At 34.1% G+C, this 14166-nt stretch overlaps 1 protein-coding gene across 1 annotated transcript; it reads left to right on the forward strand.

Annotated features, from left to right (window-relative positions):
• The first annotated feature begins 12315 nt into the window (after window positions 1-12315).
• LOC105527454 (olfactory receptor 4K15) lies at window positions 12316-13522 on the forward strand. Its single transcript, XM_011963783.1, has one exon. It carries the CDS (start codon window positions 12385-12387, stop codon window positions 13417-13419), a length of 1035 nt encoding a protein of 344 aa, XP_011819173.1. The 5' UTR covers window positions 12316-12384; the 3' UTR covers window positions 13420-13522.
• The last annotated feature ends 644 nt before the right edge of the window (window positions 13523-14166 follow it).

The raw sequence follows: 14166 nt of genomic DNA on the forward strand, positions 1-14166 counted from the left end.
ATTTGAGATTACACAGCAATGCAATGTTGATGATGAACTGAATGAACATTTGATTATAATTTAATATAATTCACTGTATTAACAGAATAAAAAAACTATATATAGTATGTATATAGTTTTATGTATGTATATATGTAGATATAGTATGCATATAGTATGTATATGTATATAGTAAGTATATATACATACTATATATGGATGCTTCAATAGGTGGAAAAAACTTTAAAAAGAGTTAATTATTGTTGTAAAGAAAACTTTCATAAATAAGGAATATAAAAAGTGTATATGACTGCAAAGTTTAAATCAGCCATAAACCCACAATGCTATCTAGGAATGACACTGTTATTTGCTCAACTTATTTGAAATGCCAATTCAGAAGGCAAAAATAATTTTAACAAAAAAGCCAAAAATGTAAACATAAAGTAGAAGGAGGTGAAGTTCACGGCACATGAGGTGAGGAGGTGAGGTTCTCAGCACATCTAATTCGAAAGGACTTTAGAGGTCAACTAGTTGAGGGGTTGTCAAATTTATCTGATCATGAAAATCCCTGGAGACTTTTTTTTTCTTTTCAATTTTTATTTTAGATACAGGGGATATATGTGTAGATTTGTTACAGGGGAATCTTGTGTGATGCTCACACATGTGATGAGATCCATACTCCAAAACTCAAATACTGACTATGGATCTCACAGGTAGTAAGCATAGTACCTGATAGGTGGTTTTTAAATCAAGCTCCCTTTTCACCCTCTAGTAGTCCACAGTGTCTATTGTTACCATATTTATATTTATATGAGCTCAATGTTTAACTCCTACTTACAAGTAAGAATATGCAATACTTGGTTTTCTGTTTCTGAGTTAATTTGCTTATGATTATGGCCTCCAGCTCTATCCATGTTGCTGCAAATAATGATTTCACTCTTTTTTATAGCTGTGTAGTATTCCATAGTGTATATTTACCATTTTAAAAAATCCAATCTATTATACCATTGATGGACACCTGGGTTGATTTCATGTCTTTGCTATTGTGAATAGTGCAGTGATGAACATACAAGTGCATGTGTGTTTTTGGTAGAATGATTTATTTTCTACTGAATATATATCCAGTAAAAATGGTAAAAGAAAAAACACCCTACAAAACAGAGTGTTATGCCACCAAAATGATAAAGCAAGGAGCTAAATCAAAATCTGTCTTCCATAAAGAAATGAAAAATTGACAAAAATTTACAGAGCCACAGTTTCCAAACCCTGGAGATTAAAGAAAGGCTTACAGCAACCCAGGGAACATTTATTAAAGAGAAGTAGTTTGGTTCTTAACAGTAAATACTAAAAAGAGCCCGTTAGGCTGAAATAAAAGTCCTAGACAGTAACTTGAATACGTATAAAGAAATAAAGAGGACTAATAAAGGTAAAGGCATATGTCAATGTAAAATACATAAATATATATTTTATTTGTAATACTTTTTTCTCTTATCTGATTTAGAAGATAACTTCACAAAGAAACACCTACAAACCCACTTGTTGTTCAGCTCAAAATATATAAAGATGCAATTTGCATGACAATACCAGCCAGGAGAAGAGGGAAAAATATAACTACGTATCAGAAGCAAGGTTTAAAAAATATTATTGAAATTAAATAGATATCAATCCAAATTTGATTGTTATAAGTTAAGGTGATAATTGTAAGCTCCATGGAAACCACTAATACAAGAGAATTAAACCAATATGCTAGCAAATATATGTTTAACATGAAGGAAGAATATAATAAGAAATAGAGAAACAAAAGGTACAAGACATATAGAAACAAATAACAGAGTAGCAGACGCCCTACCTTATTATTAATGACTAAATATAAATAGATTAAATACTTCAATTAAAAGGCAGATATAAGCAGCATTGATTGAAAACACGACTTATCTATGCGATGCCTGTTAAAAAACTCACTTTTGATTCAAACATACAAATAGGTTGACAGAAGATTCTTGAAAAAAGAGAAACTATGCCAACAGTAAGCAAAAGAGAGTTGGAGTGGATATATCAACATCAGATAAAATGTACTTTATAACAAAAAGTCTTAATAGAGAAAGAGAAAGAACATTGTGTAATGATACAAGCATACACCCATCAAGAAGATTAAACAATTTGGTACACATGTGTGTATGTTATTATTTCATTAAATGCCAACAGAGTCCTGAAATACGTAAAGAAAAAACTTACATAATTCATGGGAGAAATAGACTGACAATAATGGACAAAAATGTTAATACTTTTAATTTTAGGTAGAGCACTAAGATAGAAGATCAGCAAGGAAATAAAAGACTTGAAAAACTCTGTAAGCCAAATAGACAATGTGTTTATAGAACACTCCACCAAGCAACAGTAGAATACATAGTTTCCTCAAGTGCACATAGAACATTCTCCAGGATAGACCACATATTAGGCCCTAAACCAAGTCTCACTAAATTTAAAAGGATTAAAATCATGCCAACTATGTTTTCTGATTACAATGGAATGAAATTAGAGATCAGTAACACAGTAAAACTTGAAAAATTAACAAATAGTGGAAGTTCAACAACATATTCCTAATATCCATTGGACCAAAGAAAGAATTACAAGGGAAATTACAAAATGCTTTAAGATGAAAATGAAAACACAACATACCAAAACATATGTAAATCTTTGTGACTTTGGATTAGGCAATAATTCTCTGATTTGACACCTAAAACACAAGTAACCAAAGGAAAATAGATAATTAATTTTATCAAAATTAAAAACTGTTGAGGTTTAAATGATACAATCTAGAAAGTTCAAAGAAAACTCACCAAATGAAAAAAAGATTGTGAACTTATGTCTGACATGGGTCTTGTATCCAGAATATATAAAGAACTCTCAAAAATAACAACTAAAGACTAAAAACCCACTTAAAAATGGGCAATGGATTTGAATAGACTTTTCTCCAAACAAGATATGCACATAAACTTAACCACATAATATTGTGCAACACCATTAGTTGTTAATAAAATGGAAATTTAAACTACAATGATATACCAATTCACAACCATTAGGATAGCTGTAAGTAATTTAAAAAATGGGCCGGGTGCGGTGGCTCAAGCCTGTAATCCCAGCACTTTGGGAGGCCGAGACGGGCGGATCACGAGGTCAGGAGATCGAGACCATCCTGGCTAACACAGTGAAACCCCGTCTCTACTAAAAAATACAAAAAAACTAGCCGGGCGAGGTGGCGGGCGCCTGTAGTCCCAGCTACTTGGGAGGCTGAGGCAGGGAAATGGCGTAAACCCGGGAGGCGGAGCTTGCAGTGAGCCAAGATCCGGTCACTGCACTCCAGCCTCGGCGACAGAGTGAGACTCCATCTCAAAAAAAATAAAAATAAAAATAAATAAATAAATAAAAAGAAAAAATGGAAGATAACAAATGCTGTCAAAATTGTCAAGAAATTAAATTTCGCCATCTGTTGCTTGTAAGAATGTAAATTGGTGTAGCCACTCTGGAAATCTGCTGGGTAGTTCCCCAAAAAGTGAAACATATGGCCCAGAAATTCCAATTCTAGTCAGAGTTCATAGGTTTCTATTTCATTTCAGAGAAATAAGATGTTTATCCAAAAGCTTGTACACAAGTATTCATAGCAGCAGTACTATCAACAAGCAAAACTGGAAACAACGCAAATTCCCATCAACTGATGAATGAATAAACAAAATTTCTATATCCTTACAATGGAATATTACATAGCTATAAGAGGGAATACGGTATTGATACATGCCATAACGTAGATGAAACTTAAAAACAATATGCAAGTTAAGGAAGCCAGACACATTATTATTATGTCATATCACTTATTAGAAATGTCCAGAATAGACAATTCCAAAGAGTCAGAAAATAGTTTAATGGTATCCAAGGGCAGCATTTAGGGAAAATGGGAAGTAAATGCTAGTGGTTACAGGGTTTCTTTTGGGGTTGTGGAAAATGTTTTAGAGTTAGTAGTGATAGCTGCATAACCTTGTTAATATGATAAAATTTACCCAACTGTACACTTTAAAAGGGTAAATTTCATGGTAAATGAATTATAAATCATTTTAAAAGAGAAGTAAACAGTATTCATGATTTTTATTTTTAAAAAAAGACAGTATGAACTTCCACTTCCAGCCATGAGGTACTACTGTATTTAATTTCCTTTCATAATTATGCAACAAGAAAACTGTATAAAATATATCACTACATTGTGTTTAAGCACTGGTCTACATGCAACACAAGACTAAGATCCTTGAGAGAATAAAACATAAGATTAATATTATGATCAACCCAGTTTCCTCCACGGAGGTACTTTCTACATTTCAGGGCAGCACAGGTAATTCAAAGCAGGGCACAACTGACTTGATGAGTGAGAATACAGAAAATGGAGTTCAGAAGGTTGATGATGGCCAAAATCTACATCCAGGACAACAACAACAACAACCACAAAACAGAAAAATTACACAGAAAAAACACTCCAGACATTTCTATGGGGCCCACTTGAGTTGTTATTGAATAGTAACATGAGTACCCAAAGGCTAAAGCTCCTAAAATCTAGGAAAAATTTTGTAGAGCTATAAGCTGAACTGCATGAGTTAAAAATTCTATATCCTTACAATGGGATATAGAAACTCTATAACTGCGTGAGTTTTAAAAATTTCCAACACTGGCCAGGTGTGGTGGCTCATGTCTGTAATCCCAGGACTTTGGGAGGCCGAGGTGGGTGGATCACCTCAGGTCGGGAGTTCAAGACCAGCATGACCAACATGGAGAAACCCTATCTCTACTAAAAATACAAAATTAGCTGGGGTTGGTGGTGAATGCCTGTAATCCCAGCTACTTGGGAGGCTGAGGCAGGAGAATGAGTTGAACCTGGGAGACAGACGTTGCGGTGAGTCGAGATAGCGCCATTGCACTCCAGCCTGGGCAACACGACTGAAAACTCCATCTAAATAAATAAATAAATAAATAAAATAAAAACACCTAAGACCTTAGTCGATCCTGGGCAATTCCTTAAATATCAGATAATTCCTTAATACCAAGGCTAAAGTAGCTTAGAGAAGCCTACTCTAAACTCATCCTAAAATATTTTAAAATAAAATGACATAATTAGCCTAGCCCATAAGTAATTTTGCTGACTGAACAAAGACTACTACTTTTGAATACAAAAAGAAAGAATCCAGCACTCAGAAATATTTTTAGTTTCCACCATCAATAAATGTCATGAAGCATAAAAATATACATCATAATGAGTAGAATTGGAAACTGATTCAGATAAGCTCAGAAATTATCAAGATGTGGAAATTAGAATAAAATAACTTTAAGAGAGTTGTCATAAATATGCTCAAGTATATAAATAAAAATATAAACAGAATGAAGAGAGGAATGGAATATATTAACAACATCAAAATTTCATGAGGTGAAAAATGTTAGACACCACAAAGGAAATTATCAGTAAACTAGAAGACATAGCAACAGAAAATCTCTAAACCGAAGTACAGAGACAAAGATATGAAAGAAAAAATTGAACAGAGTCACAGTAATATGTAAGAGAATGCCAATTGGCCTAACACATATGTAATTGGAGTTCCAGAGGAAAGGATAAAAGGAACGTATAGAAAAAATATATTTAAAAACAGGGACCAAAATGTTCTGAATTTGATTGAAAGTTATAATCAAAAAAGTTAAGAAGTTCTACCAACCTCAAGCAAGATAAATCAAAAGAAAATCACAAGAAGACATATCACAATTCACACGGGAAACTTGTCATATAGAAAATATCTTACAGTAGCCATGGATAAAAGAACAACCACATTCTGAAAAACCAGAATTCAAATAACTGAATACTTACTAGTATAAAACATGATTAGAATTGTTAAAAAACAGAATGAAAACAACACAGTCAACACAATCATTTAAGTATGAAAACTATCCTTCAAAATGAAAGTGAAGTGAAGACTTTTCAAGTCAAACAAAAGTAAGGCATATCATGGTTGACAGAATTCTACTACAAAAATGGAAAGTAAAGGAAGTCCCAAATTAAAAAAAAATAGCAAGGTAGTAGATATAAACTGAACATATCATTCACATTATATGTAAACAGTATAAGAAGTCTACTAAAAGGCAGACATTCCTAGAATGAACAATACAAGCAAGAGCCAACTATTTGCTGTCTACCATGAATCCACTTTAAATATAAAGACACAGACTACTTAAACATAAAAAGATGAACAGAGATATACAATACAACGCAAATAGTAATTATAAAGGAGCTAAAGTAGTCATATCAATATCTGACTCTGTAGATTTCAGAAGAAAAAATATAATCAAAAGTAAAAAGAAGCATGTCATGTGATAAGGGGCTTAATCAGTCATGAAGACATACCAATCCTTATCTGTTTGCACCTAATTTCAGAGTTTAAAATAGATAGAATCAAACATATCTTCTTATCCAATCATATCTTCCACCTGACCTGAAAAATAACATAAACATACAAACAAATGTTTATAGCAGTTTTATTCATAATCACCAAAAACAGAGAGAAAGCAACCAAGAAGTCCTTCAATATACAAATGGATACTCCAACTGTGGTAGATAATACAATGGGATATTCCATGATAAAAAAGAATGAGCTATTAATCCATGCAACAAGAAGAATGAATCTTAAATGTATATTGCTAAATGAAAGAAGACAGTTGAAAAGGCTACACATTGTACAATTTCATTGGTATCATGTCTGGAAAAGGCAAATCTGTAGGCACAGAAAACAGATTAATGGTTTCCAGGTGTTTGAGGAGGGGGAAGTGGCTCTCTGTAAAGGGGGTGCACAGGGGACCTTTTATCATGACACATCTAGATTGTATGGTACCAGAGTCTTGAGCTTTGTATTATGAATCTAGAGTCCCATTAATGCTCAGATTCTTTATTTGAACTCAGAAATACAAATTTTTGCAAAATTATTTGGAGTCTCTTTACTAGAATCTACTCTGTAGGATACAGCATTTCTATTGTATTAATAAAGCAGCTTTCACTTTTTTACTCTAGAATCCTTGCCCTAGAAACCAAGCATATGGCTCTTGTGAAGCTGTCAAAATGCCAAGGTGTTTGCCGTGTAATATGCACAGTCGCATGATGAATCCCCATCATTTTTTGACACTCCCAATAGTGCTTTTCTAAAGCTCTTCGAAAGCATAAAGAATTAGCTAACAAAATTACTCATTGCTTTAAAAAAAAAGTGTTACATCTCTTACAGAACAAATCATTTCCATTAGGCCTGCTGCTTCTTCCATTTGTGAAATCCTTGAGGTGATACACTTAATTCTTGTGGGCAAACAAATTGTCTCACACAACTATCCCTGATTAAGGTGATTTCTGCCATCACAACTCTCCTCTGGGTCTTTTGGTCAGTACAGCCCAGTGACGTCAAATTCCTAATTAGCTTGTAATAATTGTGATGGCTTTTCTTATATCAGTGTGCTTGGTATACTGATACTTGAGTGTAAAGGGTGAAGACTGAAGTCTGGAAAGACATGGGTTCTCTATCTTTCTCCGTCATCCAGTGGCTCCCAGTGAAGTTTGTTTTCCTGGGTAGGTGCTGATATTTTAAGGCCAAGGACAGGGATTGAGTCAGAACAGAGAACAGAGACCAGAGACAGTCAATTATCCTCCATAATGTTTTAAATTAATCTTTGAATATTCTGTGCCCATTTTACCTACTGTTGTTCCAACACCTAACTCCGAAGAGTAACTGCTGCATGACTTTACTAAGACCAGGTGTTTTACCCTTTTATTTGGATATATATTAATTTTAATATAATCTTTTGTAATTATTCTTATCTTTGAACTGACTTACTCATTTTGGATCATGTTTTTCAAAAACTGGAGAATGTGTTTGGGAGAGGGAATTCTACTCTTTTTTGAGGAAACACAGAGCACCTGGGAGGGCATGTAATTTACTTACAATTATAAAGTTATTTAGTGAAAGATAGACTTGGAAAATATATTTTCTATATCCTAGGCTAATATATATATTTAATTTTTTAAAATTAATATATTCTTTTATTTCAATAGCTTTTAGGATACAAATGGTTTTTGGTTACATTGATAAATTGTATAGTAGTGAAGTATAAGACTTTTAGTGCACCTATCACCCACAAACACAAGTAGTGTACATTGTACTCAATATGACTAATACATTTTTAATAGTCCATAATGTCGTTGGACAGCATCCATTGATTTGAACTTCAGGTTTTTAAAGCTTATAGTTTAGAATAGTCCTTCTTAATCAATGACTAGAAAGTAGTAATATAAACCACTAATGAAATTCAACATTTCTTGCTGGATATATATTCTATTTGTGAACAAAAGCTATCCCATGTATAATTCCTTAAAATATATTTTAAAATATTACTACTATTATGGCAAATTCATTATATCACTACTGTACAAGATGCTTGATTTAGTTATATAATGATTCTGTGAGAAGTAAAAAGTCACCTACACTTTGAATCAAGGGAAAGCCAGATCAAAGGAAGAAAACCCTAAATCTTTCCTGATGAAATTTTTGATAAAATGATGCAATATTCCCACTACTTCAGAGTCTTTACAGGTCCCAAATCATACAAAAATCACTATTATTGGTGGTACTTCCTAAAACATTCTCCAGTTTTATAGCTCCAGTGAGGCTGAATCCTTTGCAAAACTGTGAAGCAGAAGATTTTGTTTTCAGCATTTCTTTTCAGTCTACTCTTTTTCTCCTTTCAGATTCCCGACTGCTCCAAATGCTCCTCTAGTTGCCTAAGGCTTAGATTAAGATACAGCATCCAGACCTGTCTCACCTCCTTGAAGACAACTCAGCTACAGACACCCTGAATCCACTTCTGTCTTATTTAGAAGTAAATTCTTTATGACTTATCTCCTCAGGGATTGTTCTGTTTTCTTAGGAGATGTGGAATAACAATGAAATTCTTCCCAAGCATTAATGACTACAGATTATAGGATAGCTCCACACTTTCCATTTCATCTTAGGTAAGTGAAAGTGTTTTGTCAGCATCCTTCTGAAGACCATGCACCAGCGTTTGTCTCTAACATAGTCTATAACAGAGACTGCTATTTCTCTGATCTGCATTTGGAGTGGGAGGGTCAGGGGAACAGCAATATTGGGAAGTTTGTGAAAGATACCTCTTTGAACTGGTAGAGTTTGGTGACCCCTGCATATGATACCTATTTATTTCACTTCATCTGTCAGTCATAATATCTGAGATAGAAATATTGAGCAAGATTCATTTGACAGAATTTAAAATAGGAGGGAACTGAGGTTTGCCTAGCACAGCCCTTTATACATGCATTAATCCATCTACAAGTTTTCAAGAACTTCTTTTTAAAAACGGTCTTTACATAAGCACATCTACTTATTGGAAACTCATTCTTGTGTGAGTCAGACCACATAATGTAAAATTATGAGAAAATATTTACTTCTTCTGATCTAAAATAATACATTACTAAGAATGCACACATATACTTAGTCACTACAGTTGGTTAAATAATTTTCATCTACATAATCTTTTAAGAAATATGTTTAGTGTCTCTTTGAGGTTAATAGTCTCAAGATTTAATATTTGATGATAATAGTCTCTGAAAGGCTAAAGGAACTGCTCAGCGTCACACAGTTACCCAATGATACAACATAGAACATTTTAAAATAATAGCTTTGTTTTCACTGAAGTACAGTGATTTTATTGGGAAAAAAAGACAGTCAATTTTATCTAATAGGGAATGTACTGGGGGTAAAGGGAAGTGAATTCATCAGCTTGTCTAAATAAACAAAGGGTTATTAATATTAGCAAATAATTTTTAGAGAGGCAAGTTGTAAACCTAACTGCTTTATCACCAGTGCATAGCACAGTGCCTGGGGAAAAGCAGGCATTTAAATTTATATAAAGCAAGTGAACTAAAAAAGAATGGATTTAGGTAAGAAACAAGTTTAGAGTTCATGTGTTCCACCACTTTCATCTTACGTACTAAGAAAGTTTTTGATCGAATCAATTTGCCCAATGCTTTTCTCCGTGAAAAACAGGGTCTTTTCTTTTTCTGAGCACCCGAAGAAGCCAATGAAAATGGTACAATAGAGCTCTGCAGAAGAGTCAGAAAAGCTATTGGGAGGATGATTCTTATGACTGTCTTTCACACAGTTGGATTAGGTGCTTTAGCCTAAAGACGCCAGGAAGTTTCTATGCTCAGAAATGCCTCCTGATGTCCTTATCTGCTGTAGCACCGGAGGGTCTCCCTAGGACACTCATTCCTTGTGCTTATGGCTTTGCTCTTTCTAATGGAGTACCTATGAACTCTTATTCACTAATTTTGTTAGATTTTACTTCTATTCATGCCTTAGGGATTCAATGCAGTATTTATGTCACAGGATTGAAGGGCCAAGGCTTCTGGGAAGTGAGAAGAAAGAGAGATTTGTATATTTTTTTCTGTAGCCTGCTTTACCTTCAAGTTCCACCTGTTAAACTCTTCTAAAATGCCTAGAGCCATAGTTTTGATACAATCTGTGATAATACAAGAGTCCCCCCTATCCATGGTTTTGTTTTCAGCAGTTTCAATTACCTGAGGTCAACTGTGGTCCAAAAATATTAACCTATTTTGAGAGAGAGAGAGAGAAAAAAAGAAACACATTCACATAAACATTATTACAGTATATTGTTGTAATTTTTTATTTTATTGTTAGTTATTACTGTTCATCTCTCACTGAGCCTAATTTATAAATTAAACTTTATCTTAGGTATGCATGTATAGGAAAATATAGCTTATATGGGGTTCAGTACTATCAGTGGTTTCAAGCGTCCACTAGGGGTCTTGGAACACATCACCTGCAAATAATGGAGAAAATTTGTATTTTGCGGGGGAGAATTGGAGATTTGAAATACAGAGGTCAGTCTAAATTTGGTTTCTGGGAGTTAAAACTATTTATCACCTGTTCCGTTCTTATACATAAACCCTCCAGTCTAACCCAAGGAGAGACTAAGCAATTTGCAGTTATGATCTAAGAAGATATTAGTATCAAAAATAGCAAGTGGTTAGAAATGAGTGAAATATAAGAGATCCTCTCCCAAGAGCTGATTAAGATGTAGAGAAAGACTCTTCAAAATCAGATAATATACTGCTCCTTTACAATTCACATTTTATTTTTTTTATTTACCATAAACCTTTCTAAGTTCTAAATAGCTTCTACAAATAAAAATAACATAAAAGGAAGAAAGTTCTGATAACATAGAATATAGAGTAACTGAGTAGAAAAGAAAAATCAGATTTTTCCTGGTCTGAATTCGTAATAATATAACTTATTAGTTATATTAGTATTTATAGTAAGCAATATAACTTATACATTGTTAAGCCACATCACATCAAATCAAATGTCAATCATAGCTCAATAAAATGTCTATGGTTAATAACACCAATGTCTAAGTTTAAAGAAGCTTCATAGCTTCAGGGATTAATTGAAAGGAACCAGTGTGCTAGGTTTCACGATAAAGTAGAACACCATGAAGATCTGAATCATAAAAGAGTTCCAATAATATCTGGGGCCTTCAATTTTGCCAGGGTTTTGTACTGTAGTTTATATAACGTTTAACGGTAGAGAAGAAATAAGATATAATCACTTAAGGCAATGATTCCTCCTGTGGGCTCTCTTACACAAATCTAATGCCGTCTCTCTTTCTCTCGTTTTAATTTTCATAAGTATGCAACTTATGTATACAAAAGTGAAAAAAGCAAAAGTTCATATTTCAGTAAGTTTTCATAAAGTAAACACTCCCATGTAACTATCAACTACATCAAGAAAGAATATTACCAACCCTTCAGAAGCCCCTCTCATTTCCACTTCCTGTCCCTTAAGGATAACTATGTGGTTTTTCTACACCTTAGTTTTGCCATTTTTGAACTTCACTGAAGTAGACCAACACAGTGTATACTCTTCTGTGTCTAACTTTTTTAGTCATCATTAAGTTTGTGAAATTATCTTCCTCTGTGGCAGATGTTCAAAAATTTTTATATCATTTACTTTAGAAAAATTGGTTTAGATTTTGTCTCTATAGATTTTTAGACTGGATTTCTGTAGTGTCACAAAAACTTCAGATGCTCAAATTCATTTTTAAATTGTCAATTTGTTTCTGAAATTCATGTATTTAGATATCCCCATTGGTTGAACATCTCCTTGACAATTCTCCCCTTTAACTCAACCTTCCATACTTAGCTGTACTAGCTGTATAATTTGTAATAACTCATGAAAACCCAGACACATAAATAGGAATAGGAATTGCAATTCTGAAAAGTTTAAGTGTAATTGGAACATCAAACCCATGCTCACTTCATTAACTGATCTCTGTTTCTCTCCTATTCAGGTAACTGAAACTAAGTCCCTTCCAAAATCAATGAATGAGACAAATCATTCTCGGGTAACAGAATTTGTATTGCTGGGACTGTCTAGTTCAAGGGAGCTCCAACCTTTCTTGTTTCTTATATTTTCACTATTTTATCTAGCAATTCTGTTGGGCAACTTTCTCATCATCCTCACTGTGACCTCAGATTCCCGCCTTCACACCCCTATGTACTTTCTGCTTGCAAACCTGTCATTTATAGACGTATGTGTTGCCTCTTTTGCTACCCCTAAAATGGTTGCAGACTTTCTGGTTGAGCGCAAGACTATTTCTTTTGATGCCTGCCTGGCCCAGATTTTCTTTGTTCATCTCTTCACTGGCAGTGAAATGGTGCTCCTAGTTTCCATGGCCTATGACCGTTATGTTGCTATATGCAAACCTCTCCACTACATGACGATCATGAGCCGCCATGTATGTGTTGTGCTCGTCCTCATTTCCTGGTTTGTGGGCTTCATCCATACTACCAGCCAGTTAGCATTCACTGTTAACCTGCCATTTTGTGGCCCTAATAAGGTAGATAGTTTTTTCTGTGACCTTCCTCTAGTGACTAAGTTAGCCTGCACAGACACTTATGTTGTCAGCCTACTAATAGTTGCAGATAGTGGCTTTCTCTCTCTGAGTTCCTTTCTCCTCTTGGTTGTCTCCTACACTGTAATACTTGTTACAGTTAGGAATCGCTCCTCTGCGAGCATGGCGAAGGCCCGCTCCACATTGACGGCTCACATCACTGTGGTCACTTTATTCTTTGGACCGTGCATTTTCATCTACGTGTGGCCCTTCAGCAGTTACTCAGTTGACAAAGTCCTTGCTGTATTCTACACCATCTTCACGCCTATTTTAAACCCTGTAATCTACACGCTAAGAAACAAAGAAGTGAAGGCAGCTATGTCAAAATTGAAGAGTCGGTATCTGAAGCCTGGTCAGGTTTCTGTAGTCGTAAGAAATGCTCTTTCCTAGACACAGAGTAAACTTATGACACTGTTACCACTTTAGCCCTGTCTCTATACACTTACAAGTGGGTTCACTGTAATCTTAAAGCAAATCAACTTGGCCTATGGGAAAGGTCAGTTGATTGATTTGAAGTAAACTGTAATGATAATAAAAACTCATGAAATAAACTTCAGTGATTTTAAATATTCTTTCTCCATTGGATGTTTTTTCTTTAATTTCCTACTTTGTATTCTTTATTTTAAAACTTAAGATATAGACTTTGATGATATTGAGAAAATGATATTGCCTTATAAGTAGTTAATATACTGTTATCTCTCCCTCTGAAAACAGTACTGCTCACACCAACATTGGAGTAATGATAGGTGCATATCTCTAAGCCACAGAGATAATAGATCTATTTATAAGTATATGATATGTGATATACAACATATGATCGATCTAGATAAGAATGCATTTTATACTGCACTGTATATCTGACAGCACATGAAGACACATCTCTGAATGGTGTGAAAGATACAGTAAAAATGTAAAAGGGCATTACCCAGCAGAAGGCATTTATGTTCAACACTTTCACAAATCCTTCTTCACAGTGGCTGCTTAATATATGTTCTCATGAAAAACAACCACCTGAACACATTTATTTACTGATGTGTTTTGTATTTGCCTATGTTAATTTCTGTTTAATATGATAAAATAATCTGGGGAACCAGAGATGAGTTATAATTCTCTACCACTTATCTTCATTATAGTAGG

The sequence above is a fragment of the Colobus angolensis genome, unplaced genomic scaffold (assembly GCF_000951035.1).
Source record: "Colobus angolensis palliatus isolate OR3802 unplaced genomic scaffold, Cang.pa_1.0 Scaffold625, whole genome shotgun sequence".
Classification (NCBI taxonomy): domain Eukaryota; kingdom Metazoa; phylum Chordata; class Mammalia; order Primates; family Cercopithecidae; genus Colobus; species Colobus angolensis.

What these genes read in the sequence shown, in the direction of transcription:
- LOC105527454 (XM_011963783.1), top strand. Translation starts at nt 12,385, where the DNA reads ATGCTCACTTCATTAACTGATCTCTGTTTCTCTCCTATTCAGGTAACT.